At 35.5% G+C, this 25570-nt stretch overlaps 3 protein-coding genes and 1 pseudogene across 3 annotated transcripts; 1 reads left to right on the forward strand and 3 right to left on the reverse strand.

Moving 5' to 3' along the window:
- LOC109357080 lies at positions 1–4797 on the forward strand (annotated as a pseudogene).
- On the reverse strand, positions 6512–7837 carry LOC109355761 (uncharacterized protein At5g39865-like). Its single transcript, XM_019598967.1, has one exon. The coding sequence runs from the start codon at positions 7400–7402 to the stop codon at positions 6545–6547; it is 858 nt and encodes a 285-aa protein (XP_019454512.1). The 5' UTR covers positions 7403–7837; the 3' UTR covers positions 6512–6544.
- Positions 11130–18116, reverse strand: LOC109355955 (ubiquitin-activating enzyme E1 1-like). The gene is made up of 7 exons (XM_019599256.1): positions 18004–18116; positions 17405–17802; positions 16620–16837; positions 14602–15396; positions 12742–13610; positions 12201–12633; positions 11130–11960 (listed from the first exon to the last, which is right to left on the reverse strand). The coding sequence occupies exons 2-7, from the start codon at positions 17787–17789 to the stop codon at positions 11364–11366; spliced, it is 3297 nt and encodes a 1098-aa protein (XP_019454801.1). The 5' UTR covers positions 17790–17802; positions 18004–18116; the 3' UTR covers positions 11130–11363.
- LOC109357364 (focal adhesion kinase 1-like) lies at positions 21021–25042 on the reverse strand. Its single transcript, XM_019601288.1, has 3 exons — positions 24510–25042; positions 22930–24022; positions 21021–21490 (listed from the first exon to the last, which is right to left on the reverse strand). Exons 1-3 carry the CDS (start codon positions 24905–24907, stop codon positions 21203–21205), a joined length of 1779 nt encoding a protein of 592 aa, XP_019456833.1. The 5' UTR covers positions 24908–25042; the 3' UTR covers positions 21021–21202.

Below are 25570 nucleotides of genomic sequence, written 5' to 3' on the forward strand. Positions count from 1 at the left end.
GAGAAGCACAGATTCCTAATCAGATAAAAAAACCTACTTCTGTAGAGAGACATCAACTTCTTATTTTATATGTTGAGTCTAAATATTCATTCCTATAAACACACATGGTTCAAACCCTGAAATTAACACCTCCTTTTTAAGTAAGACATCAAGTTCAATTAACCCATTGGTCACCATCACACATCATTTCTCTCTCAAAATGAACTTCTTTTCCTCAAAGGGTCACACCCTTAGTTTATGGGCATGTCAAAGTTGAGCTCTTTATCAAAAGAGCTTGAAAACAAGGTGTATATCCATTGAAAAAGAAGGAGAAGAAATGAGGGGCATGAAGTTTACTGAACGCTTTAAGAGCACACAAGTTCATGCCCTCAATTCATCAGAAACAAGTAGCAGAAGAAACAAAGCATGTGATGGTTCAAACAGTGCTAAAAAAATCAGATCATTTTTGTCAATGTCCAAATCCAACAACAACTCAACAACCTCAGGAATTGCAAATCTTGTTGCACCTTTTCAGCTTCCTTCTATTGACACCCTTGAACCTTGCATAGAGCCTTACCTTAAGCCAATCAACCTTGTGGAAACCTTAGCAGAGTTATATCACAGGCAAGAGTGCTGCCACCAATCCCAGAAAGCGTTACTGTATATGGAACAGTACTCCTTGTTGTGCAACCTAAGAGACCAGAAGCTTCTGAGAAGATGTCTCAGGTCGGCGCGCCAGAACTCGGTGGATGTGCTCTCCAAGGTTGTGCTGTCAGCATGGTTGAGGTTTGAGAGGAGGGAAGATGAGCTTGAGGGTGTTTCTTCAATGGAATGTGGTGGTGGTTGCATTCTTGAATGTCCAAAGGTGAATTTGATACATGGTTTTAATCCATGTTCAATCAAGGATAGGTGCCAGTGTGGTCAAGAGACTAAACAAGAAACTAGCATTGAGAGTGTGTTTTTGCCAGATGAGGAAAAAAAGGATGTTTGTTTTTGCATTGGAAATGAGGAAATCAATTGTGTTAGGTGGAGAATTGCAGCACTTTCAGACCCATTTAAGGCCATGCTATATGGTGGCTTTGCTGAGTCCAAAATGAGGAAGATTAATTTCACAAAAAGTGGGGTATGCCCAAAGGGTATGATGGCTGTGGAATTATACAGCAGGGCTAAAAGATTGGACTTTTTCACTCCCATGACTGTTTTGGAGCTTCTTTCTTTTGCCAATCGATTCTGTTGTGAGGAGATGAAATCTACCTGTGATGCCTATTTGGCTTCAATTGTTGGAAGTGTAGATGATGCTTTGATACTTTTCGACTACGGGTTGGAAGAGAGAGCACCAATTCTTGTAGCTTCCTGCTTACAAGTGTTTCTTAGGGAGCTGCCGAAAACTTTGTATAATTCAAAGGTGATGAAAATCCTTTGTAGTTCTGAGGCAAAGGAAAGGTTGGCTATGGTGGGATATGATTCTTTTTTACTGTACTATTTCCTGAGCCAGGTAGCTATGGAGGAAAGCATGGTGTCGAAAACTACAATGATGTTATTGGAAAGATTGGGAGACTGTGCTAAGGAAAGGTGGCAGAAGGCCCTTGCATATCACCAATTAGGGTGTGTGATGCTTGAGAGGAAAGAATATAAAGATTCTCAGCATTGTTTTGAGGTAGCAGCTGAGGCAGGTCATGTGTATTCTGTGGCTGGTGTTGCCAGAACAAAGCACAAGCAGGGTCAATCATGTTCAGCCTATAAGCTAATTAGTTCTCTCATCTTTGAGCATAAACCAACCGGATGGATGTATCAGGAGCGTGCTCTATGCAATACCGGAAGAGAAACAAGTTTTGATTTGGATGTTGCAAATGAATTGGATCCTTCCCTTTCATACCCGTATAAATATAGAGCCCTGGCAAAGGTGGAGGAGAAGCAGATAATGGATGGAATTGTAGAGCTTGATAAAATTATAGGATTTAAGCTCTCCCCGGATTGTCTCGAATTGAGGGCTTGGCTGTTTATTGCTCTTCAGAATTATGACAGTGCCATGAGAGATATTCGCGCATTGTTAACTTTGGAACCAAATTACATAACTTCACATGCGAAGATCACAGGGAAATACTTGGTTCATCTACTTAGCCATGAGGTGCAGCAAAAGAGCCAGGCTGAATGCTGGATGCAATTATATGAACAATGGTCTTCTGTTGATGATATTGGTTCTTTGGCTATTATACATCAGATGCTCGAGAATGAGCCTAGAAAGAGCCTGCTAGAGTTTCGTCAGTCTCTACTCCTTTTGAGGTAAGCATCTGTAAATCCGACCGAATGATATGTCTCTTCTTCAATTTTCAGTTGTTATAGCTTTATTGCACATTGTACTGGATCCTTAGGCCTTAAGGTAGAGTTTCATATGGTTAGCACATTTTGTAATGTCCAAAATCTTGTTGGTATCTAAATGTTTAGGTAGCATTTAGTGTGTAGATAGACCAGGATGGAACACAACAGAGCAAAAGATGTTTTACTTTTTAGTCTTTTATCCTCCTTTTGTTTTGTTTCGTCCGGTTCTGACATGTCTACCAAACGCTCCTTTAATTCCTCTCAAGTGTGTTTTTACCTCCTGGTCTATCTTCACAGTGTAGCTATTTTCTGCGTTCAGTTCAGTTACTATATACAATGTCAAGAGAATTACTCACATAAACGAATTTCGTAGGCTAAACTGTCAAAAGGCTGCAATGCACAGTTTGAGGATGGCAAGAAACCATTCTAGCTCAATCCAAGAAAGGTTAATTTATGAAGGATGGATTCTATATGATACTGGCTATAGGGAAGAAACTCTGGCTAGAGCTGATAGGTCAATTACAATTCAAAAATCATTTGAAGCCTTTTTTCTAAAAGCATATGTGTTGGCTGACACAAACTTGGATGCTGAATCTTCTTCTTATGTTATCCAACTTCTCGAAGCAGCACTGAAATGTCCTTCGGATGGTCTTCGCAAAGGACAAGTTAGTGATGTCTTTTGAAATCTATTACTGATCAAATCCATGTTCTTCAGTCATTTGATTATTACCTGCTGAAATTTTTTGTAGGCGCTAAATAACTTAGGTAGTATTTACGTTGATTGTGGTAAGCTCGATCTTGCAAAAGCATGCTATGAGAATGCTCTTGCAATTAGGCACACAAGAGCGCATCAAGGTCTAGCACGTGTTTATCATCAGAAAAATCAAAGAAAAGCTGCATATGATGAGATGACGAAGCTGATTGAGAAGGCGGCGAGCAATGCCTCGGCATATGAGAAACGATCAGAATATTGTGATCGTGAGATGGCGAAAGGTGATCTGGATATAGCAACTCAGATGGATCCTTTAAGGACATATCCATATAGATACAGGGCAGCAGGTACTTCCCTTATCTTTCATTCTTCACCATCTGACTTGGCCTCGTTATTAGGGAACAATACATTCTACCAGTTAAACATAAAAAGTATTTTTATATTGAAATTTCATGTTATGATTCTTAATCCTAGTACTTATGTTACTGACAAATGACAACAAAACCATTTCTTGTGTTTGGACTTCTTGAAATAGTCAACCCAGAAATATGTGACCAAGTTCTTTAACACTGATTTGGCCATATGCATATAAATTAGTAAGTTGGTTGAACCTGTATTCTGAAAGGACAATTATTGAATCAGTTTTCTTCATTTAGATGATCCTCAACCTTTGATATTGTCTTGATCATACTACTGACGTTGTCATTCGATACATATTAAGAGCCTTTCCAAGTTTTTATAAAGCACATATATTATTTTGATCAGAAAAATATAAATGCTCATGCATTTTTCTATGCAGCTTCATGGTATGAATTTGTCTTCATTTAAGTATGTTTTCTTCATAAGGCTTTAAAATTTATGTAAGGCTTTGAGGATAATTGATGTAAGGCTTTAAAACTAAACATTTAACCTGCACCTAAGAAGTTAATTTTTTAAGGCTAGACACATAACATGTTAAATCAGGGATTTTAATTACATAAAATGTCATATATGATCAGTGATGATGGATGAGCAGAAAGAGACTGAAGCTGTAGAAGAACTTACCAAGGCCATAAGTTTCAAGCCAGATCTGCAAATGCTTCATTTGAGAGCAGCATTTTATGAGTCAATGGGGGACCTTAACTCTGCTCTTCAAGATTGTCAAGCAGCACTTTGCTTAGACCCTAACCATACAGACACACTTGATCTCTATCAGAGGGCTCAAAAACTAAGGTTTTAATCTTAAGCATCATATGGATTACGGGAGCACATCTTCTGTTCCAAGATTGTGTATCACTACATATAATCTTCCATTCTCATTGGTTAGAAAATATAAAGTTGATATATATTTAATTCAATCGATGAGAAACGAGTAGTATATGGAGTGGTACAAAGTTTGAGACAACAGATGTGGCTTAATGGTTTACAAGGCTAAAAATGTGGAGGGCATCTCAAATAGTTGATATTTTTCCTCAGAAATCTCACAACTATCTTAAAATTATTACTATCCTTGGTTGAGGGATATTGTTTGTGCAAATGTGAAGCAATGATAAAACTCAAGAAGCAATACTAGGAAGGATGGTTTAAGAAAAAAATTGATAAAAATGATGATTCATAGTTTCATACATGATCATAAAGGAGGATGATTCAGGTGTACATCAGAAGATGTTCAGAGTAGTAACTTTATTCATATGTTATGCATTCTTGTGAGACATATATGCACATAATTTGTCTCACACTATTTACACATCCTCTTGTACAGTACATGGTTACAACTTATGAAAAGATTCATACTTTTGTTTCCTACACTTAATAGTTTTTATTTGTTATTGACAAAAGGTTTTAATTTTTACCTATACAGTAATCACTTACATGATTTGAGGGTTTGAATACATGCACACTTAAGGCTCTACCAACTAGACCCATTTTTGTGACAAATCATCATAGATCAAGTAGTTAGCAAAACAATAGCATACTCCTGTTGTAAAAATAAAAATAAAGAAGAGCATGTGAGTTTATAAAGTTATACTAAAATAAGAAAATGAGAGCATGGTAGTATGAAATGAGAATGTGAGAATATGATACAGGATCAGAAAAAAAATTATGAAAATAATTAATAAAATACGGATAATATATTAAAATTTTAATAAATCTCTTTAGTTATGTATTTCTCCTCAATCATTAAGATGCATAATCTCTACTGAGGTGGGGCCCAGGTACTGCTTCACCACCTGCATATAAGTTACTTCAATTTTCTTCTTTCTCAAGGGATAATCTATAATGGTTAGTGTATAAGGATTGCATAGTCTCATTTCAATTCCTTATCCAAATGGAAAAGTACAAAATTTCCAATATTTGAAAGGGAAAGGAGGGAACATATTTTTCCTTGGTAATTGAGACCCACACACTCCATTATTCTCTTATGGATGGTTACAAAAGTAATACATCCATGTAGAAAAAAAGCATACCTTATCAAGTTAGGCCATTATAATAATCATTTTCAATGAAGACAACCACTAAAATCAGAGAAGTTTTCCCATGAAATAGGAAACAAAAACAAAACTAGTATAACACCATATGTATCAATAACTAATACTTTCATAATGGACAATATTAAATTATAATAAAATGGGATGCATGCCAACCATGATTATGATAAATTGAGTCATCAATAATCATGGCTGATGAAGACTTTTTAACAATAGTAGATGTAGCTTTCTACCTAAATTTAGTAAAATGACACAATTGGTTTCATCTTCTTGGCTCTTTCTTAGTGGTATTGAATGTAGAACCAACTAGAAGAAAAGCAGAAGAAGAGGACTTGTTATCCATTTTCAGAAACTGATATTTATAGTGACATTATTGCACATCTAGGAGAGTCTATAATAGCCAACTGGTTATCATTTCTTTGAAATTACTCTAAGGCTCAACCATACATGTTTTTTGGTATAACCATCTAGGAGAGTCTACCAACTGGTTATCATTTTCGATATAAGTGTTATTAATCATTTGATATTTTAGTCTATTTAAGTATCCAACGGAATTTTACATCACTAAACACGATTTATTGGTGGTTAATTACTTTCTTTCTTATCACTAGATCTTGAGTTTGTGGCATTTTGTTTAATTGCCTTCTTTCTTATAACTACACAATAACTTGCATCAATTTCAGAAACACATGTATAGAGAGAATATAGATGAATTGAAAAATGACTCAAAAATTAACGTGCAAGACATTTCTTACAATGTTGTACTTATACAAAAAAAAAAGTACAATGTGATCGAGTAAAAAAGATTAAAAAAAACTACTTAGCTAATATATGGTCTTGATCTTAAAACAAATACCACATTACAATTCAGAGGGAGATAGATATACTCACACATTGTATCAATCCCCACCTAGTTCGTTTATATTTAAGGAAATGAAAGGCTCGAGCATTTTTTTCCTTATTTCTCATCCAAAATCGAACCCTCAAACATATCGACCTGTCGAACTACAAAACTAATTAACCAAAACAAAAAAACCTAAAAAGAAAAGTGTGGTTATTATTAGTATTATAATTCAGGCAAAAGTGGTGTAGACAAACAAGAGGGACACCTAAGAAGACCATTTTCATTGCAAGCATTACAAGCCTTAAACCCAATCTTATCCATATACACCTTCCTGCTACCGTCACACACGTTGCATAGTACGAATCTATGACCACCGCACACGTGGCATTCACTTTGATCCTCTGCGGGAAGTTTTTCCACCATCTTCTTAAGCTCACCCATTTCATTTAACTGCTTCACTTCTTCGGCCCCACCCACGTGCCTTCCACCGATAAATACACGTGGCAACGTAAACCCGGTCTGGCCCATGATCCGGTTCAGTTCGGTAGTAAAACCCGAGTCAATTGACACGTCACGGTCGTCGACCCGGACCCGGAACCCGCTTAAAATAGAAAGCACGCTCTTGCAGGCTTCGAATGTGGGTCGCACCACGCGCAAGCTCGTGTAGTATACCACCACGCGCTGTTCTGTTCCAGGAATAAATGGAGTAGGGTCGCTGGTTGGGGAATCATGTTTGGGTAATTTTGGAGTTTTTTGTTGAAGGTGAAGGTGAACCGGGTCGGGTTGTGAGGTTGTTGGGGCATCGGGTTCGGGTTTTGAATTAGAAAGGGTTATGGGTAATTTCGGGGGTTGTTGAGGAGGGAGGTGAGTTGACAAGGTTCTGAGGAGCGAGTTGGCGAGTCTGACTCGGTGGAAAACGGAGGGTTTAGTTTTGGGTAATGGGGTTTCGTCTAGGCAAAGGGTTTGAATGTCTTTGAAGGAAGAGCAAGAGAATAATGATGAAGAATGAGAATGAGAATGTGATTGTGATGAAGATGTGCTGTGAATCCGAACCGTTGATTTCCCCCACGGTCGCCACATTGAAGGTGATTCTGCTCACTTTCTTCTTCTCTTCAATTTCTACTATCCTCTGTTCTATAAAGGAGGGATTTTTCTAGGTCCTGGATGAGGAAATTAGGTTTTTTTTATTGAATTAGGAGATGGGTACGAGGGAAGAATAGGTTTTTAGTGGAATTGGGAAATGGGTATGGAGAAAGGATTGATTTTTTGGAGGAAGAAAAATGGGGTATGGGGTTTTTTCTGTTTCTGTTGTTGGGGATTTTGGTTGCTTAAAGTTTAGGGAAGTGCTCAGCTTTTTGTCTCTAATTCACAGTTTCACCAGAGAAGCAGGAGAGAGGAGATGAGTGAGGGAGTAAGATAATATTTAACAGAAATAAATAAAGTAAATTCACTAAATTGGTGAGAGGGAGATTGTATTAGGATTGAAAGGGAGACTTAGGTAGGTGAGGGGTTGGTTTGTTTTGTTTAAGTAACAGATCCAGATCAATGAAGATTGAAGGATGAGATATGAGAGGTAAAAAAATCTTTTTTAATATTATCAAGGTATTTCTACTGCCTTTTTGGAGTAAGGAATTAATCTCTTTCGGAATACGTTATTTTCTCTCTCAATAAATATTGTTCTAATGAATCAAACATTGATATTTTGGTCATCATGAGATCCAACGGGATCTTCCATTACTAAACTAATATCTCATTAGTATAATCTAATAATATTTTATTTTAAAAAATACTTCAAATATTAAATATATGAGATTCTCAAAACATAGAAGCTTATTAATAATATCTACTCCAGTATTTATTATTAATAATATTTGTTGATCTATTGTCAAATCGGAAGTATAAATTATAGAAGGTCGATAGATTTTCCCATCATCATTATTATTATTCATAAAACATTGTGATATAATTTAATTTTGTTACCTAATAACTCTTTAATGATGACTTCTTTCTACTAATGATTGTAATTTCATTGAAACAAAGCATGAAAACATGAAGTAAGAGAGTTCTTTATGCACAAACATACAAAAATGGTAAAGTGATTGAATTTGATTGCATTAATTTGAAATGCTAAAAGAGTAATATTATTGTAATATACTTACATGGTGATGAATAATGTGAACTGGGTAGATAAAGGATGTGATACCAATACTCATTCATGGTGATATATGTACTGATATTTTAATAGTTTTTATATATTTGTAAGCAGTAAAAATAAATAATTAATAATGTATATTATATATTAATTGTAGAGATATTACCCTATAAACTTATTACCTATTAATTGTAGCACTTATACAATTACCTTCACCATTCATAATTCCATACTATTCTATCCCCCAACAAACACCGATTAAGACTGCAATGATTTGCCCTCTATTTTCCACATTATATTATTTATCTAGTATTATATGTGTGTGGTTAATGCCTCGTTATATTAATTTGTTCAGTTTTGTAATTTTGAGTATGAAAGTGAAATAAAGAATAAAGCAGTAGAATGTTGATGGAATTGTTGATGTGGTCACCATGCCATATGCTATAATAACACCGAATGATGGAACAAGGCGTGTTTAGGAGTAGTACTGCATCAATGGCTTAAAAAAGTGCTAAAGGTTATAGTCTTACACCATCACCACCAAGTAGGTAGTTTCTGAAAAGTGGCACATGTTGGCAGAGGAAGAAAAAAGTGGAAGCAAGAAATGATCAAAGAAGGGGTGGGTTAATAATCCCTCATGCACATGCAATGTTGTGAATGATTTAACATTGAAAGAACAATCTGGAGAGATGCCCTTTCCCTTTTTTATCACTCATGTGAACCAACCAATACTCTGTTTTCTTGATTTGGGTGCAACATTCCATCACCATTTGTAGAAATTATTATATCCTTTAGAATTTATAGCCTCACATTTTAAATCACGAGAATAAGAAGAAATGTATGTATTGATAGTGCAAAAATAATTTACATAATCATTACATCGTTCATTATTCATTTTTAGTTATCATTAACCTCTTGAATAAAAGTAATAAATAAACGGTTGATAATCCACTAATTGTGTATAAATTTTTAAACTGTTAGCACATAATATAACACTCTTAAATCACTAATAGTATATTATCCAATGAAATATATGTGAATATATTTGAAATTAACTCCGACATTTGCTAGCCTAGACCAAAAGGTTCTGACTACTCAACTATCCTAATGTTGCATTTAAATAAAACCATATCACAGTGGCAAAGTCAGAAATCTGAGTTATGAACACTAAAATAAAATGCATAGAACTGGCACCACACCTTGTTAATCATCACAGGCTGGCTTCAGAACACATCCTTAGTTAAGTATTTGGTAGGATAATAGATACACATGTGAATTTATGGGATTCCACTGCATCATTTTTCTTAAATAAAAATCAAGGATGTTTCTTGCTGCAAATATAGGAATTTTATATTTTATAGTTTTCTTTATAAAAAACATATTGAACTCCTTAAACTTCAGGATATTTGCGAGGTGATACTAGTCACACTACTAATTCTAAAATTATCTTAATTCCTTAAACTTTAATAATGGTTTCAATATACTCTTCAACTTAATTAAGGAAATTCCATGTGGCAAAGTTATAAGACTTTCACCACTAAATGACTTAATAAGGGTCAGGAGTTTGCTTATGAGTTAAATGACTTAAAACTCCCAAGTTATAATTTTCAAATCAAGACTTACAAAATTTCAACAACAAAATTTCTAGCTAAACAAAACTAGTAGGTGCTTATTTCTTATCCATCCCTTATCCTCAAGGATGTTACCCAACGATTGTGGATCTACTTGTTTTCCATATACAAAATCTACACACGGCAAGGTTGCTCTACAGCCAAGCCAGAAGAAACTGCAATTAGTGATTTAATATGTTATATGTAGAACTTAAATTCTATAACTTCTCTTGCACCAAATTAAATTATCCCTATTTCTCACTTACTTTCATATTTTATCTCTACATATCTTAAAAATCCATTTAAAAATCAAAAGACAACTAAAAGTTATCTAATGATAGTTATCAAATCAACACCTTTGTTAGTAATTCAGTTATAATAAACAAAAATCTAACTGAAGATTGACCCTGCCAATTGCAAAAACCTCATTGTCTCTGCCGCAGTAATTTTCCTTTTACTAATGTTAAGACCTCATCATAAATTTTATAGTTGGAAGAGAGAAAAACTGAATGAAAAGTTCAAATTAAACACGAGCAACAGGCAATAAAACTAAGGCTATGCTTGATTGGGGTGAAAAGGGAAGGAAAGAAAGTGGGAGGAATGAAAGAGAAAAGAAAATAATTTTTTCCATTGTTTGGTTGCATTGAAAAGAAGGAAAGAAAAAATTTGGTGGGACCCATATATTATGTTTTCTCTCCATTAGTGAGAGGAAAACATATAGAAAAAATTGTACCAGAATCGATTGTCCCAAAGTATGTCTTAAACCAGGTTCCAAACCAATGACGATGAAATAAAAACAGAAAAAATAAGAAATTTTTAATTTTTTAATTCGGATCGCATGTTTTCATTGGTTTGAGACATGATTTAGGACATACTTAAAGATATCATCTCTTTGATAGTACAAAGAAAATATTATTATTAATAATAATTATATTATTTTCTCTTCACTTTCTTTCTAAAAAATCATCACTTTTCTACCCATTTTCTTCTCTCAAGTTTTCATTCTTCAACTTTTCTTTCCTTCACTTTTCTTCTCTAAACCAAATATTAAGTACTTACCATAAAGCACTGTTAGCCTGGAAATATAAAGAAAGGGATGAGATGCAGAAGATAGGACATACCATTAATTGACCATCTCAAGAAACAAGGTTAGGGTGAAAAGACCAAATCGTCAACTATGTCTCCTTTTGTGCAACCAGTGAATATGGAACAGTAAGAGTCAAACAGTTTCGAACTAAAAGATTAATCTGAGACTCACCCAGATAGGGGTGAAAACAACCTAACGGAAATAGATGGATACTTGAGGAATATCAATGTCATTATCCTCATCATCCTCACAGGCAACAACAATGTCAAAGTGCCGACGGTATTCGGGGATTTCCATCTTGGCCACTTCCCTTGCCAAATCCACTACTTTTTTGTCCATCCGATCCTTGTGCCTTGGGAACATGCTGTTATAGAGCAGACAACTTCCACATGATATACTATATGCGTTCAACCCTTTTGCTTTCAGCCACTCAAGAAGTTCCCTGAGAGTAGGGTTGTCTTTTACAATCCATCTGTCCCAAACTGTCCAATTCATATCTTGATGCTTGATGACTTTTGGTGGAACTGGCTCAGCAATGGAAAAGAGAGGTAATGCTAAATTCGCAAAAGTGTTCCGGTAGTCCTCAAGCTTGTGCCCTCCAGCCAAAACTTTGTAAAGCTCCAGGCAAACAAACCCAGTGGCCATGGCGGTTGAGGTTGCAATTGCTGGAATGATCCGTCCAGCAATAAACTTGGCCTTGAGCTTGTCAACTTCGGGAACACTGTAATTCCGTGCCCTCATGTTGGCAAGCCCAGCTATCACATCCATATGGTAGTTTGTATCATCATCCTGCAGTTGCAGGAATTTCTAACTTTATTGATGAAAAAAGTACAATAAATAATACAGGTGGAATGGTAGAGTTTGTGTAGTGTTAACTGACAATCCTATTCCCTGCAAATACAAACTTAAGCCACCACCAATGCATAATCCCCGAATGTTACTACAAAATTCAATTAACAAGACTACAGAGAAGGCTTTATCGAGCACATGGTAAAAAATCAGTATGAACAAAAATACACAGAAATATACCTTCTCAAACTGAATTGGTTTCATTCTGAACCCTGGTGGCAGGGTTGCCCGGTACCTCTCTAACTTGAAGATTAAATCACTAATAATAGCTGCATCATCAATCGAAGCAGTAGAGAGACTGGTGGCCTTCTCATCTGTCACTATTTTGGCATCTTTTCTAGGCTGAAAGTCAGGTACTATCACTCTATCAACAGCTTCAGCCAACTTGTTCAGGTTCTTCGCCCAGTCAGGAATTGGGATACCATATGTTTCTGCTCGTAGTATAGAAGCTGCCAACATAAACTGGACATGACCCTCATCCGACAATGAGAACTGCAGGGGACGAGGGAATCGTTTCGGTGCAGACCAGAAAGGAGCTCCAGTACTGGTTGCAACATCTTCAGGAAAAGTGTAAGTTAACTGCTTCACCCGGTTAGCAAAATAATCTTCAAACCTGTGAATAAAGATCGCATTTAGTGTAGGACACAAAAAACTAATATGCTCTCACTATAATATTACAATTAGAGAGCATATAAGCATATATATTATGAAACCAACATACTTTAGCCTAGCCCAAGTTATGCAATCTTGAAAAGTCTCACACTTCTCCTTGTCCAGGCACTCAAGAACACGCTCCAAGTTATCCCTTGCTTGAGCATCACCAGCTTTTATCATGGCATTGGTATATTCACTTGGGTTAGACAGATATGCATTTACTTCAGCTGGAGTTTTCTCAAGCAAACCCTCAAACTCTGATCGAGCCCATGTCAAGCAGTGGTCGATGTTGTGTGGAAATGAGTGGACAGTACACATCGGTGCCTGTTTCTCAGGTGGATCTCTTGATGCACCGTAATTTTCTGTTAGGTGGGGAATGACCATCTGGGTATTGCATTTAGCTCCAAGAGTTCCAGACTCAAGAAGAGGCTTCTGGAAATACAAGCACCTCTGATCAACATACAGTCTCGCATTTACATTGTCTAGTGCATTAATCACAACACTTAAGTTTTCCCACAAAGTGTCATGAAACACATTTTCGGTTTCAGGGCCAACACGATTTTGCAGAGCTTCAATATTCAGACAAGGATTTATAGATGCAGCAGCTGAAGCAGCAATTGTAGACTTAGCCTGGCCAATATTCCAGTCACGAAAGAGGAACTGCCTGCTTAGGTTACTCTTCTCTATGACATCATCATCAGTAATTGTCAGCTTCCCCTGACTTCCACAAGAAACACCCATAAGGGCAAGGTTTTTTAAAAACTCACATCCCAATGCACCGGATCCAACAACAAACACTTGAGCATCCTCTAATATCTTCTGTAAATTTTGTCCAAAAACTGAGATCTGTGCGTCATAACGACTATTTATTGGTCTTAAATCATTAGGATTCAGTGGTTCTGTCGGAAGTGATTCCACAGAGTCGAAGTAGAAGTACTGCAGAGGAACAGAAGTTAAAACCACAGAAAACAATCAGGACAACAAGAAAGTATTATAAGCCCAAAAAAAAGCTCATTAAAGAGGGAAGCAAATTAAGAAAATGAAACAACCAAATATTGCCAATAGACTCTCCATTATTCTTATAAACTATGTAAACCATAATTATAATGCCAAGATATTTTGGTATTATTAGGTCTGAAGTCAAATGACCCCCCTCTCAAAACAATGTCAGAATGTCAAGGGTTTAATCACAACAGGGTTTATGCACAAACATTTGGTCAAATCTTGGTATGTAACATACACCAACAAACAGTCATTTTTTAATAAAATAATGTGTGTATATATAAGAAGTTTTTATTTTTGACAAAAGACAAACAGGCCCACAGCTTCAAAAGACATGATAATGTCAAAATGTATGGATTACTTTAGACAGCGTTTGGAGGGTAATGCAGAGACACAGAGGGAACAATTACAATACTCATTGTCGAAGAGAAGGGTTATTATTTTTTGTTTAATGATTCAAGATTGAATAATATTGCTTAATCAGAAATTATGCATATGTAGTTATTCCTAATGAAAACTATATAAAATGAAAAATAATATATTATCAACTCAAGCAGCAAGCTGAACACCCAAAATCCAATTCACAAAAGAAATTCATGAGCTCAGTTCATTTGCATCATAAAAAAATATTTCAAATAACAGAAGGTATAATACTAACAACAACAACCAAGCCTTAGTTGCACTAGGTGGGGTCAGCTACATGGATCAAAAGACGTTGTAAAGCTCTATCATAAATTATATTCATTGACAAAGCACTGATCTCTAAATCTTTTCTGGTCGTTTTGCTTATGGTTTTTCTTGGTCGTCTTCTGCATCTAGAAATTGGACTAACCTTTGTTTGACCTACTCTCCTTACTAGGGCTTCTAAGGATCTCTGTCACACATGTGCAAACAACAACAACCAAAACAACAAAAGAATAATTACCTGAAAAAGTGGATGGAATTTCCCGGAGCATGCCTTGACAACCTCTTGCCCCACAATTCCACCAAAAATAGCAGCCATAGGGTTCAATACTGCCCTAGCACCAAAGGCAAATTGCCGCAAAAGATTTGGATTCACATCTTCCAACCGTCCATCACCTAAGTTTCTATTAATACTACTGGCAATAGATATAACTTTCTGTGCATCATCTTCTGAACCAGAGACGGGGAAGCGGCCTAACTCAGAAATGAACTTATCCAAAGCCTGGAATGCTAAATGCAGAAGAGGTGGGCGATCAAACTTAGAAAAATCGCTCAGAAGAAAGTCACCGGGATCACTGAGTGCTTGCTTGAGTGGCTTAAAGTTCAACACCTTCGGTTGTTTGACCTGTGTAACAATGCCACCTTTCTCATAAGCACCATAGTTTGTGGTATCTTCTTCAAGAGTAAAGGAGTATGCTCTTGCATTTTTAATCTTCCTTGGCTTTCCATCATTCAACTCTTTCATACCATGAACTTCAGAGAATATAACTAGATCTCCATCCTGAAACTCAAGCCTCTCATCATCAACACAGGATACTAGAGCAGGGTTGTCATTGCTAATGGAAGCAATTATACCAGTATGGGGGTCCTCTCCATCAACATCAAAGACAGTAAACTCAGGCCCAAAGTCACAAAAAACAGAACCAAAAAGGCCTCTAACTTCAGTTTTAATAAAGGCAATAGGAGGTTGATGACTGTGGCAGTAATCATTGAACTCAATGGCTTTCTCAAGACCGATTTCCGTGAAAACGACAGCCTACACAAATGGAAATATATCCAAATAAGTACAGATTGATTCATGGTCACACATAAGCAGGCAAAGTTTACATGAATGCTATTAACCAACGGCAAAGTTTACATGAAAGCTATTAACCAACGGCAAAGTTTACATGAATGCTATTAACCAAAAAATATGCAAAATGTGAGTGTTATATCATATTAGTATCATACAATTCATAAGGAAAAATCTTACTGAAGTGGTCAAGGAAACTATGGCTTTATTAATTTATCTACAATAGAGTGATGCTATTTAATTTTATAATTTTACCAATAATATAAAAGAATACAGAGAACATCAGAGTTAATTTGGTCATGAGCAGTAACAACAAAAAATATGGTAATTGATGCAAGTAGTTGTGTCCTCTAACATTATGACCAGTACTCATGCCATGTGATACATACTATCACAAACAAACACATAATGATTAAGAATCACATCCATACGACATTTTAAGAGGGCAAAAAACCTCTCGTCAGATTCAAAACATACAAGAAAAGGTGCCTCCATCAGTCCATCTACATTTTGTTAACAAAAATCAAATGGCTTAAGGAAATTAGCTAATATTATAAATGACCAATTTTGCAGATATACTTCCATACCAAATTTTGGGGATGAAGAAATTAATACTTCAAATTAATTAACAAATGAAATTATATATCCAAGAGCAAGAATTAAAATATTATTCCTTTATGAATGAAAAGTGACTTACTAATAAAGCATGACAAATTAAGCTGAGAGCATTCCAGTGTTCCATTACAGTAAGAAGCATGAACAATTAATAAACTAACAAAGAACTAAGGCAACTGTAAATCCAGATAAAAATATGGTATCCATATAGCATGTGAGACATACAACATATGATAAACCATTGAATCTGCATTTACAGTAATTGCCCCCATACATTCTTCATTTTTTGTAGTTCCATAATATTATTCAATCTTTACCAATCACCAGATAAAATTGCAACACAAGTTATGTATCAAAAGGATGACACCAGGATGCAAATAACTACATTCTTATTACAAGTTATCCTTTCTCTACTGCATGCATAAGGAAAATCCTGTCTCACAATTCAGTGGACATCCAAACATGCCAAGGTACATACATAATGACTTAATAAATTGAAGATGCAGATATAAATGTATTTAACAAAAAAATGTTCATGAAAAAGAGAGAGTAGAAAGCAAAATCGAAAGTACTTGGAAATTAGAAAGTTGTTCTTTTGTCAGCTTAGTTGTCGAGCTCTGTACAAGCACTGCATTGTTTAGTTCCTGCAACTTACTAACAGAAGCCATTGCCCTGTTCTTACCAACATCATTCTCTGAAAAAACAAAATTACTGGACAAATCCCATAATTCAACAGTCCCTTCATCGTGCAAGGTCACAGATTTGACACCAGCAAGAATGAGGTTCTTCGCTGCCGGCAGTAAAGTTTATTAGAATACAAAGCATCACCAAGCATTACAGAACTGGTGCTATTTGAATCTATATCCCCAAATTATTAAAAGATCAAATCTCAAAACAAAAAGAAATGGTTCAAATCCCATTATGTGTTCTTAAACTACGTTGATTAACCAGTATAAATGAATAGGGTATAAGTATGGACTTCCAGCAAGATTGCCCACATATATGAGAGCAATGACTCTTTAAAAGTTAAGACTGGATGATGAGCAGCTAGTAATCATTTTCAGTAAAAAGTAATGTTGGCGACAAATAACAAGATTATGAACTGTGTAAATCTCATCACTCAGCTTCCTATCATTTTCTGCTGACATACACCAAACCAATTTAAAATTTAAGAATGTCCATGATTGATAAACCTTGCAGAACCCTGAATTGAGCATTTAATTCCAATCAATGTTCACCGGATTTACAACCATCCTCGAAGCAAATCAGAACATTGCATACCACATCTAATTGAATATTTAGGCAACACAAATCAATCCATGGCAAAACATTATAAAGGTGTTCATAGAGCATTTACCAATCTCAACGCCAAGACCCTGCATCCCCGAAATGAGGATGTTAGAGGCAAAGAGCCTCCTCATAGTCTCACGGCCATACACCGCGAGCTGGCGGCTATGCAAATCCTCATCAATATCAACCATATCTGACGCTCCTCCTCCGAACAAGTTCCCGGTGCTATTGCTGTTGTTATTACTGCCACTACTAAAGCTACCTTCACCTTTGTCGTTCAGCGCTGATCCAACTGTATCAACACCAGAACCCGAGCACTCGGCGAAGCAACCGGTTCGAATCTTCTTATGAAACGACACCGCAGAAGCAGAAGCAACTGCGTTAGTAGGAGTGTCAGTTTCTGATTCTACAACCACTCCTCCTTCGCCACTAGCTCTCTTTCTAGGAAGCATATAGTACAGTAATCTGCATAACGCACAACGAAACCGCACCACCGAGATTATCAGAATAATAGCAACAGAGACAAAAACAAAGAAACGATTAAAACACGATCAGGTAGAAGATCTCAATACATAGAGCATGAAATTATAAAATTGAAACCCTAATTTAGAGATGATTTAGTGCAAAAAATGAAGAGAAGAAAAAGAATGTAAAGAAGGAACTTACGAAATGGAAGTTGAGAGAAAGAAAAAATGGAAATGGATTATGGTTGGAAGAAAATAGTGATGATAATATTTGTTGAGCTGAATATAGTGACGGGTGGCGTTTCATATACTAAGTAGGAGTTGGAGAGAAGAGTATTAGTACTGTTTATGGATTGAGTTTAAAATTTATATATCTTAAAGTTTTTTACACCGATAGCATATAGCATATATGTATCATTAATTTGTATTTGTATTATTTTTATTTAAGATTCAACCGTGGTTAACAAATTAATAGTAAATAATTTGTTGATAATGTAAAAAATATTTACATTATCAGTACATGTTAAATTCATTTCCATTTTTTATTATGCATGTTTAGAAGATGGTGCAACTTAAGGCATGAAGAAGAATAAACCCATGGAGAAAGACTCTAGAGATATATAGAAGTAATGATAATCAACAAAATTTTAACAACAAATACATTTGGATATTTTTGTTGGTATTATCGAGGATTTCCCATCATCCTCTAATCTCTTTTAAGTTTGTAGTTGTCATTATCAATAAGTGTTGTTCATAAGAATCGAATTTTTAACCTTCCTTTTTTGTCATCTTATAATATAGCGAAGTCTTATATTATTATATTAATATCTTGTTAGTAAATACACTTGGATATGCTATATAAGTTTTTTTCTAAATCAAGTACCCAACCCAACCATTATACCATTTGTTAGACATATTCGTCTTTAGGATTTATTTTAAGACAATTAAATGTTTTCTTGATTTTTTATATATAATTATTAAAAAAGAATGTTAATAAATTAAATATATTTGTTATTCAAGTGGTACATGTTTTATTCTCCTTAAATAAGGTCTCGAGTTCAAATCTTATAGATGAAAAAAATATCTGCTGGAAGAATTAGCCCCACATACTTGTCGATATTCCTGACTCAGATAGAATTGCCTCAGCTGCGAGATACATGTGGGAAACAAAAAAAATAAAGGTGTGAGTTGGATTGAATGCAATGTCTCTTAAATTTGAATAGAAACATTACATTTTTTTACAAGAAGCAAGCTAAAATTGGCTAAAGCAACAACCAACTCGATAGACGTATGAGATTGGATTGGATTTAAGGCCTAAAAATGATGTTGTGTAAGCCAACAAGGCCTTCTTAAATTGTACAAGATTGGATATTAGTTGTATATGAGCTAATCTAACCTTTACTCATCCCTAGTCTTTGTTTATTTGTTTCATCAGAAAAAGATGTATGCATTAATAATGTATAAGATTTGTATATTGTCATTATATCATACATTATTTATATTTAATTATGATTGACTTTTCAAAAAAGTTAAAACAAATGAATAATGGATAATGGAATGCATGTATATAAATCTTTACATTTTCTATTGGATTGGTTTTTGAAACAATTTTGTAAACTTTCCAAGTGTTAAAACTAATCGACTGCTTACGCTCAAATTCAAAAATTGTCCCTGCTTTGGTTCAAGAAAAAGTCCAAAATTCACAAGTTTCTAAGTATTGAAAATTAAGCTACAATCTTGAAGCCGCCATTTTGTTAATCAATTTATTTGCTTATAAAGAGTTACTCAAACTACATTACAAGTTCACCTTGCTTATTCACTCTTAGATTGCTTTCCATTGTAATGATCAGCTATTCGTGTTATGCAAAGATAATACTTTTTCCTTTTCATTATTAACTAGGAAGTTAGGTTACATGAGAATAGAGTAATTTCAAGGGCAATAAAAGAATACATAAGAGAATGAGAAGAGAAGCAAGTAATTTCAAAGGCTCTCAACTTGAAAGCGGGTTAATACAAAATCTACAAGATCTATATTTAATTCACTTATGTGACAAATATTTTTGTCATGACTACTCAAAATAAATACAAATACAACCTTATCTACTTAAGCCCATGTACATGGACTAATCTTATTTACTTCACATGATTTTTCCCCCATTGTTATTAGTGATTATTATTAATCCTTAACCCAATGGCATATAATCCAAGCATAATCCTCCTAATACTACTCAAAAGTACATATTTATCCAAAGGATACACCCATGCAGTGATTTGAGCAAGAAGGAATAACCTTATTTTATCACTTTCTGATGGAAATTATTCTTCTTTCATCCTTTTAAGTTTTTAACCTTATCATACTGCCACTGCATGACACACTTTCGATTTTGGATTATTCACATTCTCATCCAAAAATTCCCACCTTTTTAGATGCCCATTAACTCATTTCTTGTTTAGAAAAGTATATCATTGAATTCATATATGATATTCTATAGTAAGTAAATAGTTTTATTATTATTCTTGAGAAACTACGGACTTTCGTGGTTAATGTGGACATATTTAATGTAGCTGAAAAGGTTGGATTTCAGGTAAAGATAGGGTCCATGATGGTGTTTGGCATATTTCACCACTAAAGAAACATAGAATCAAATGTGACCCACTTTCGTATCTCTTAGAATGTACTGAGAAAATCCTATCTATTTATATCAAGTCAATCAAGCTTCATAGAATAATGTATAAATAATAATTTGGGATATTATAATTTTTATTTTCAATTAAATAAGATTTTGTATTGGATGGAGACACCAAGTGAGACAGGAATGAGGACAAGTGATCCTCATGCAGACAGAGACATATCCCGACTGATATCTTATTATTTGTCTCAAGCCAATCAAATGTTATTTTATGTTTTTTATAATTTTATTTTATTCATCTGGCAATATGTGATTGACCTAACACCTGGTACGAGAAATACAATATCATTGGGGACAGGTGATCATATCCCCTTAGAATAGCCACGACCAAACAAAAGAAACAACAAATGATCATTGGCGTCTTCTATTTGTTTCACTAACATAATTCTTCTACACTCATTAACGTGTTAAAAACAATAAGGTAGGCCCAGTTATAATCACATTAAAAACTTGTGATGTGATAAGTTTAGCATTATTGTAACACACCCATGTGAAGCATACTGTAATGTTGATCATTCAGGCTACATCATAAAAGGAAAGATAGTATATTTATAGTGAAAATGACATTAATGACAAGGTGGTACAATATTACAAACAGTGGAAATTTACAACTTCATTACTGCTATATAATAAGCATGGTGATTCATGGTTATCCATGAACTTGTTATCAATTACTATCAACAGATAAGGTTCCACTATATATAGAAGTTTTTACCTATTGTTGTTTGGTCTCAGTAACATTGCTAAGATATCAGAAAAGTGAGGACGTTTTGAAGGGGTGTTGTGCCAGCACTTTGTCATAAGATATTTCAGTGTTTGAGGACAGTCTTTGGGGATTTCAGGTCTAAGGCCACATGCAGCAATGCCTACTGCTGCTTGCACTGGTGAAAGTGCTGAATAAGCTGCTTCACCAGTTACCATCTCCCAAATCACCATTCCATAACTATAAACATTGCTCATCCATGTCTCTGTCACACTCTCTGGGTCACCTGCTATTATCTGTTTGCAAAAATAGAAAGAAAAAAGCAAGTTAGCATGGGGGCTAAGTGATCAAGGGGATCCTCTCCGGTACTAGAGAACCCAGTGCTGAATAGGATTATGACATGTGTCAAAAAATTCTTTTTAACGGTCATGATTTCAGCTACATGTTCTAGTAATGGTCTCTCCATTACAGGAGAGGAGAGGAGTTAATGTGCTATCTCACACCCCAAAAAATGTGACATAATTCATATGATGACTCATTGTCAATGAACCCTTTTGCTTTTCTTTCTAGAATGTTGAAGAATTTTTTTATGGAAAATTACTTATGATATTTAAGGTAGGTCCTTGCAAAATATCAAATCTAGTATGCATCTATTCAGTTAGCAGCACATGGAAGTGTGAGGGTTTTTCTGAGTAGCTTTATCAATAGGAGAAATAAGTAGAATACTAGGAGAAAGATCATGTGAAAGCCTTAAGATATGATGGCTGCATTGTGGAATTAATTCTGGTATAATTGGCATTGGATAGGTACACTATTTGTCTAATGATATATACATAAATAAGGTATGTAGTTATGTACTATAAAGTGAAAGCAAAACAACAATTATAAGACATGTTAGGCAATAAGCATGCTCCAACAATGATGCCAGGAAAAGTGACATAAAGGTTTTTTTTAATGTAGGCTACTAAAACATTGTTCTACATGCAATGGATCTAAAAACAGCAATCTTTGAGACAATAAAGCTCAAAAGTTACTCTACATTTACATTCTGAACACCTAGTATGTCATTTTCATGTTGCACTAGCCTAGCCCATCAAGAACAGGCAAAAAAGATAAGAGTTAAAATACTTTAGACTGGAATTTGTCGCTAAGCTAGTGTATATGAGGACAAACATAATGACTGAAGAGATACACCAATCACAAGCAGCAAAGCTTTCTTTTCCATGTTGGATAGAATTTAACCTTGTTTTTAAACAGTGCAAAAGTCATAAATTTCTAACCAAATCAGTGATGACAAGGTTGCATATGTAAATTTGATTGAGGACACAAATAGCTAATTCTTGCACATAGGAGCATTAGTATTTTCTCATACTATGTTTAGAAAAATATCATTACATGTCAAAATATTTTCAGGATCAGCAGGTTAAAAGCCTAAAGCACATTCCTATCCATATATCTTACCTAAAAGCCATGTGGGTCTAGATTAGGTGTCAAGGTATCAGACTATTAAGAATGAGGGACCCAATTTTTTAAGAAGGGGTAGACACCAATCAAGGATCCTATTTAATTTTTTATTTTCTTATAGATAGCACTGGATAAGAGTGTGGACTATGTATGGCAAATACAATACAGAATAGATAAAACTATGGAACATATTCATGTGACACAATTTCCCATGACTCCAACAACTATTTTGCTAACTTGAAATGAATGAAAATGATGAATAGGGGCAAACCTCTGGAGCTAGCCACCTGTAACCATCAGTTTCATACTCCATTGCTTCTTCAATACTCTTGCAGGCAGTGACTATACCCATATCTCCCAAGCAAGCATTACCATGCCTATCCAATAGAATTCTCTGAGTGTTGAGGTCTCTATATGCAACACCGTGATCATTCAAAAACTTCATACCCTCAGCCACATCTACTGCTATTCTTACAATTTGTTTAACCTGAAGCTTCTTGTTCTTCAACATCATGTCATGAACAGATCCACCTTCCATGTACTTGGTCACCACACACAAACCATGATTATCATCCACACAGATACCACAAAATTGCAGAATGTTTCTATGACCACAAGTCATCAGTTCCAACAGATCTTTTCTGAGCTCGAACTCATAGGAATTCCCTTTGTCACACCCTTTAAGCTTCTCAATCCCAACCCTTTTGCCCATGTAGACCCCTTTATAAGAATTTGGTCCAAATCCAATCTGATCAGTAAACTCAACACTATCAGAATTCAACAACCATTTCTCAATATTTTTCCCTCCTGACTGAATTGTCTGCCATTCATCTACTGATACAATAAAAGATGAACTAGGCAATGGTGTCTGAAGCTGAATCTTTTGGCTCGAATTCTCAATCTCCTTTCCGTAACACACATCACCGCTGACTTCTTCACTCTCTCCAAATTCTCTCCCCTTGAAATTCTCTTCTTGACATCCACAAAGTCCAAATGGAAGCTTCACAGAACTGGTTTTTGGCTTCTTCATGGCAAACTTTAGAGCGTTTTCGGTTTGCATTCTAACCAATCTATCTTGCTCAGACTGAAAAACAAGAATAACAATCCCCAAGGTGAAACCTTTCTTCTCAAATATCTGCATCTTCTTGCAACTGATGGATGAACTATCCAATGCACTTGACATTGCAGGCCATGAAATTGGGGAGTTACAAGCAAAAGTGAGCTTCAACAAAGACCCTTGAAGTTCACCATCATTATCAGATTCTTCTTGGAACAAAATTGCAGGCTGTTCAGTCTCTGATGCTTGCTCTATCAGCTTGATGTGAAGAAACACATCTTTCATATCAAATTCTGCCTGTCCATAACTGTATAAAAAAACATCCAATAAAAAATTAACTACAATATACATTGCAAAAAAAAAAACTACAAGAACAAAAAACACCAATGCCCCATGCTAGTTCTTTTGATGATGTTAAGTTGATTTAGCTAAAGTGAACTTCAGAAGTTCTAGCATGGAAGTAATCAAAAACCATAAGTGGAAGTGAAACTTTTTTTGTTGTTTAAGACATTACACTCTGGTTAATTCGAGTTGAGCCACCAATAATATTTAAAGAGGTAAAACTCTGCAAAAAAAACCATTTGAATGAGATAAAACTCTTCCAGACCCGATTTTTCTACTCACAAGATTTGATAATTTGCTTGAGAATCCAAACACTTATCACTTGAACTAACAGAGGTATAGTGAAATGAAAAGTGAACTTTTACACAGCAAAAATAGAAACTCAGAATAACCATCGGTTTTACGAGCATAAATGGTCACAAAAGAATGAAACTTTGGATTGAGTTATGAACCTGAGAGGCAAAGAATCATAATGGTTGCGAATATTTGACATGAGCTTCTCAGGAAGCTGGCTTCCAGGGTAGAGTTGTGTAAGGTTCCTAACAACGGTACCCCATGCGATTTTTCTAGAAGCTTCGATCTTTGAAGAAGATGGGTCGCGAGGAGAATCAAGGTTGAGGGAGTTTTTGAATGATGCTATGGCTTCTGAAACATTGCGAGTGAGCTTCTGAAACTTGTTGTGGAGCAAAGAAGAGTCTTTTGTTGATGAAGATGAAGAGAGTGAAGGAGTTATAGGTAGCTCGGATCTATGGTGGGACCTCATGAGGACTTGTTCCACGGTGTCGTCGTCGGAGGTGGTGGTGGTGGTGGTGGTGGTGCGGTTGGACCAGCAGTCCAAGGCTGCAGCCATTGGGAGATTGGTTTGGGTTATTGTTGAAAGGGTGATGAAGTGAGATTTGGGAGTGGGGAAAGTGGAGTTATGGTGTTTTGGATTGAGAGGAGAAGTGAAGAGTGAAGGGGTTGGTGGTGGGGATGACTAGTAATAAATGTATGTCATACATGCTAGTGTTTACTCTCGCATCATTAAGGTATCTTTTAAGGAGTTCGTCTACTTTGTAAGATTCTTTAAATCAGATACCAAAATGTTAAATATTTGATTTTTGAGAGTATCATTGGCAATTTAGGCAAAGTCCATGGGACCTTTCCGCCCGCACAATTTGGACGGACAGGGCATGAAAATTGTGTCCATCCGCCCTAAAATGTCTGTCCAACATGTCCTTTTCGCCCATGGACATTTCAAATGGGCGGGCAGGGCGGCCCATGGGCATCAATGAACACTAAAATAAGAAATTTGATGGACAAGTATGACAAGAGTAATTCATGTCTCACCACTTGAGTGTATGTACCAATTTTCCAAAATATAATATCTTACCAATTAAACGTATGTCAAGTTTATGCAAAACAAGATGTTATATTTTGTGTTTTTAATCCTACTATCACACTATGTATCCATGTAATCTCAAGTACTATGTCATTTTTAGCTTTTTTTTAAAATTTAGGGCGGCCCGCAAGC

Source organism: Lupinus angustifolius, chromosome LG09 (genome assembly GCF_001865875.1).
Source record: "Lupinus angustifolius cultivar Tanjil chromosome LG09, LupAngTanjil_v1.0, whole genome shotgun sequence".
Taxonomy (NCBI): domain Eukaryota; kingdom Viridiplantae; phylum Streptophyta; class Magnoliopsida; order Fabales; family Fabaceae; genus Lupinus; species Lupinus angustifolius.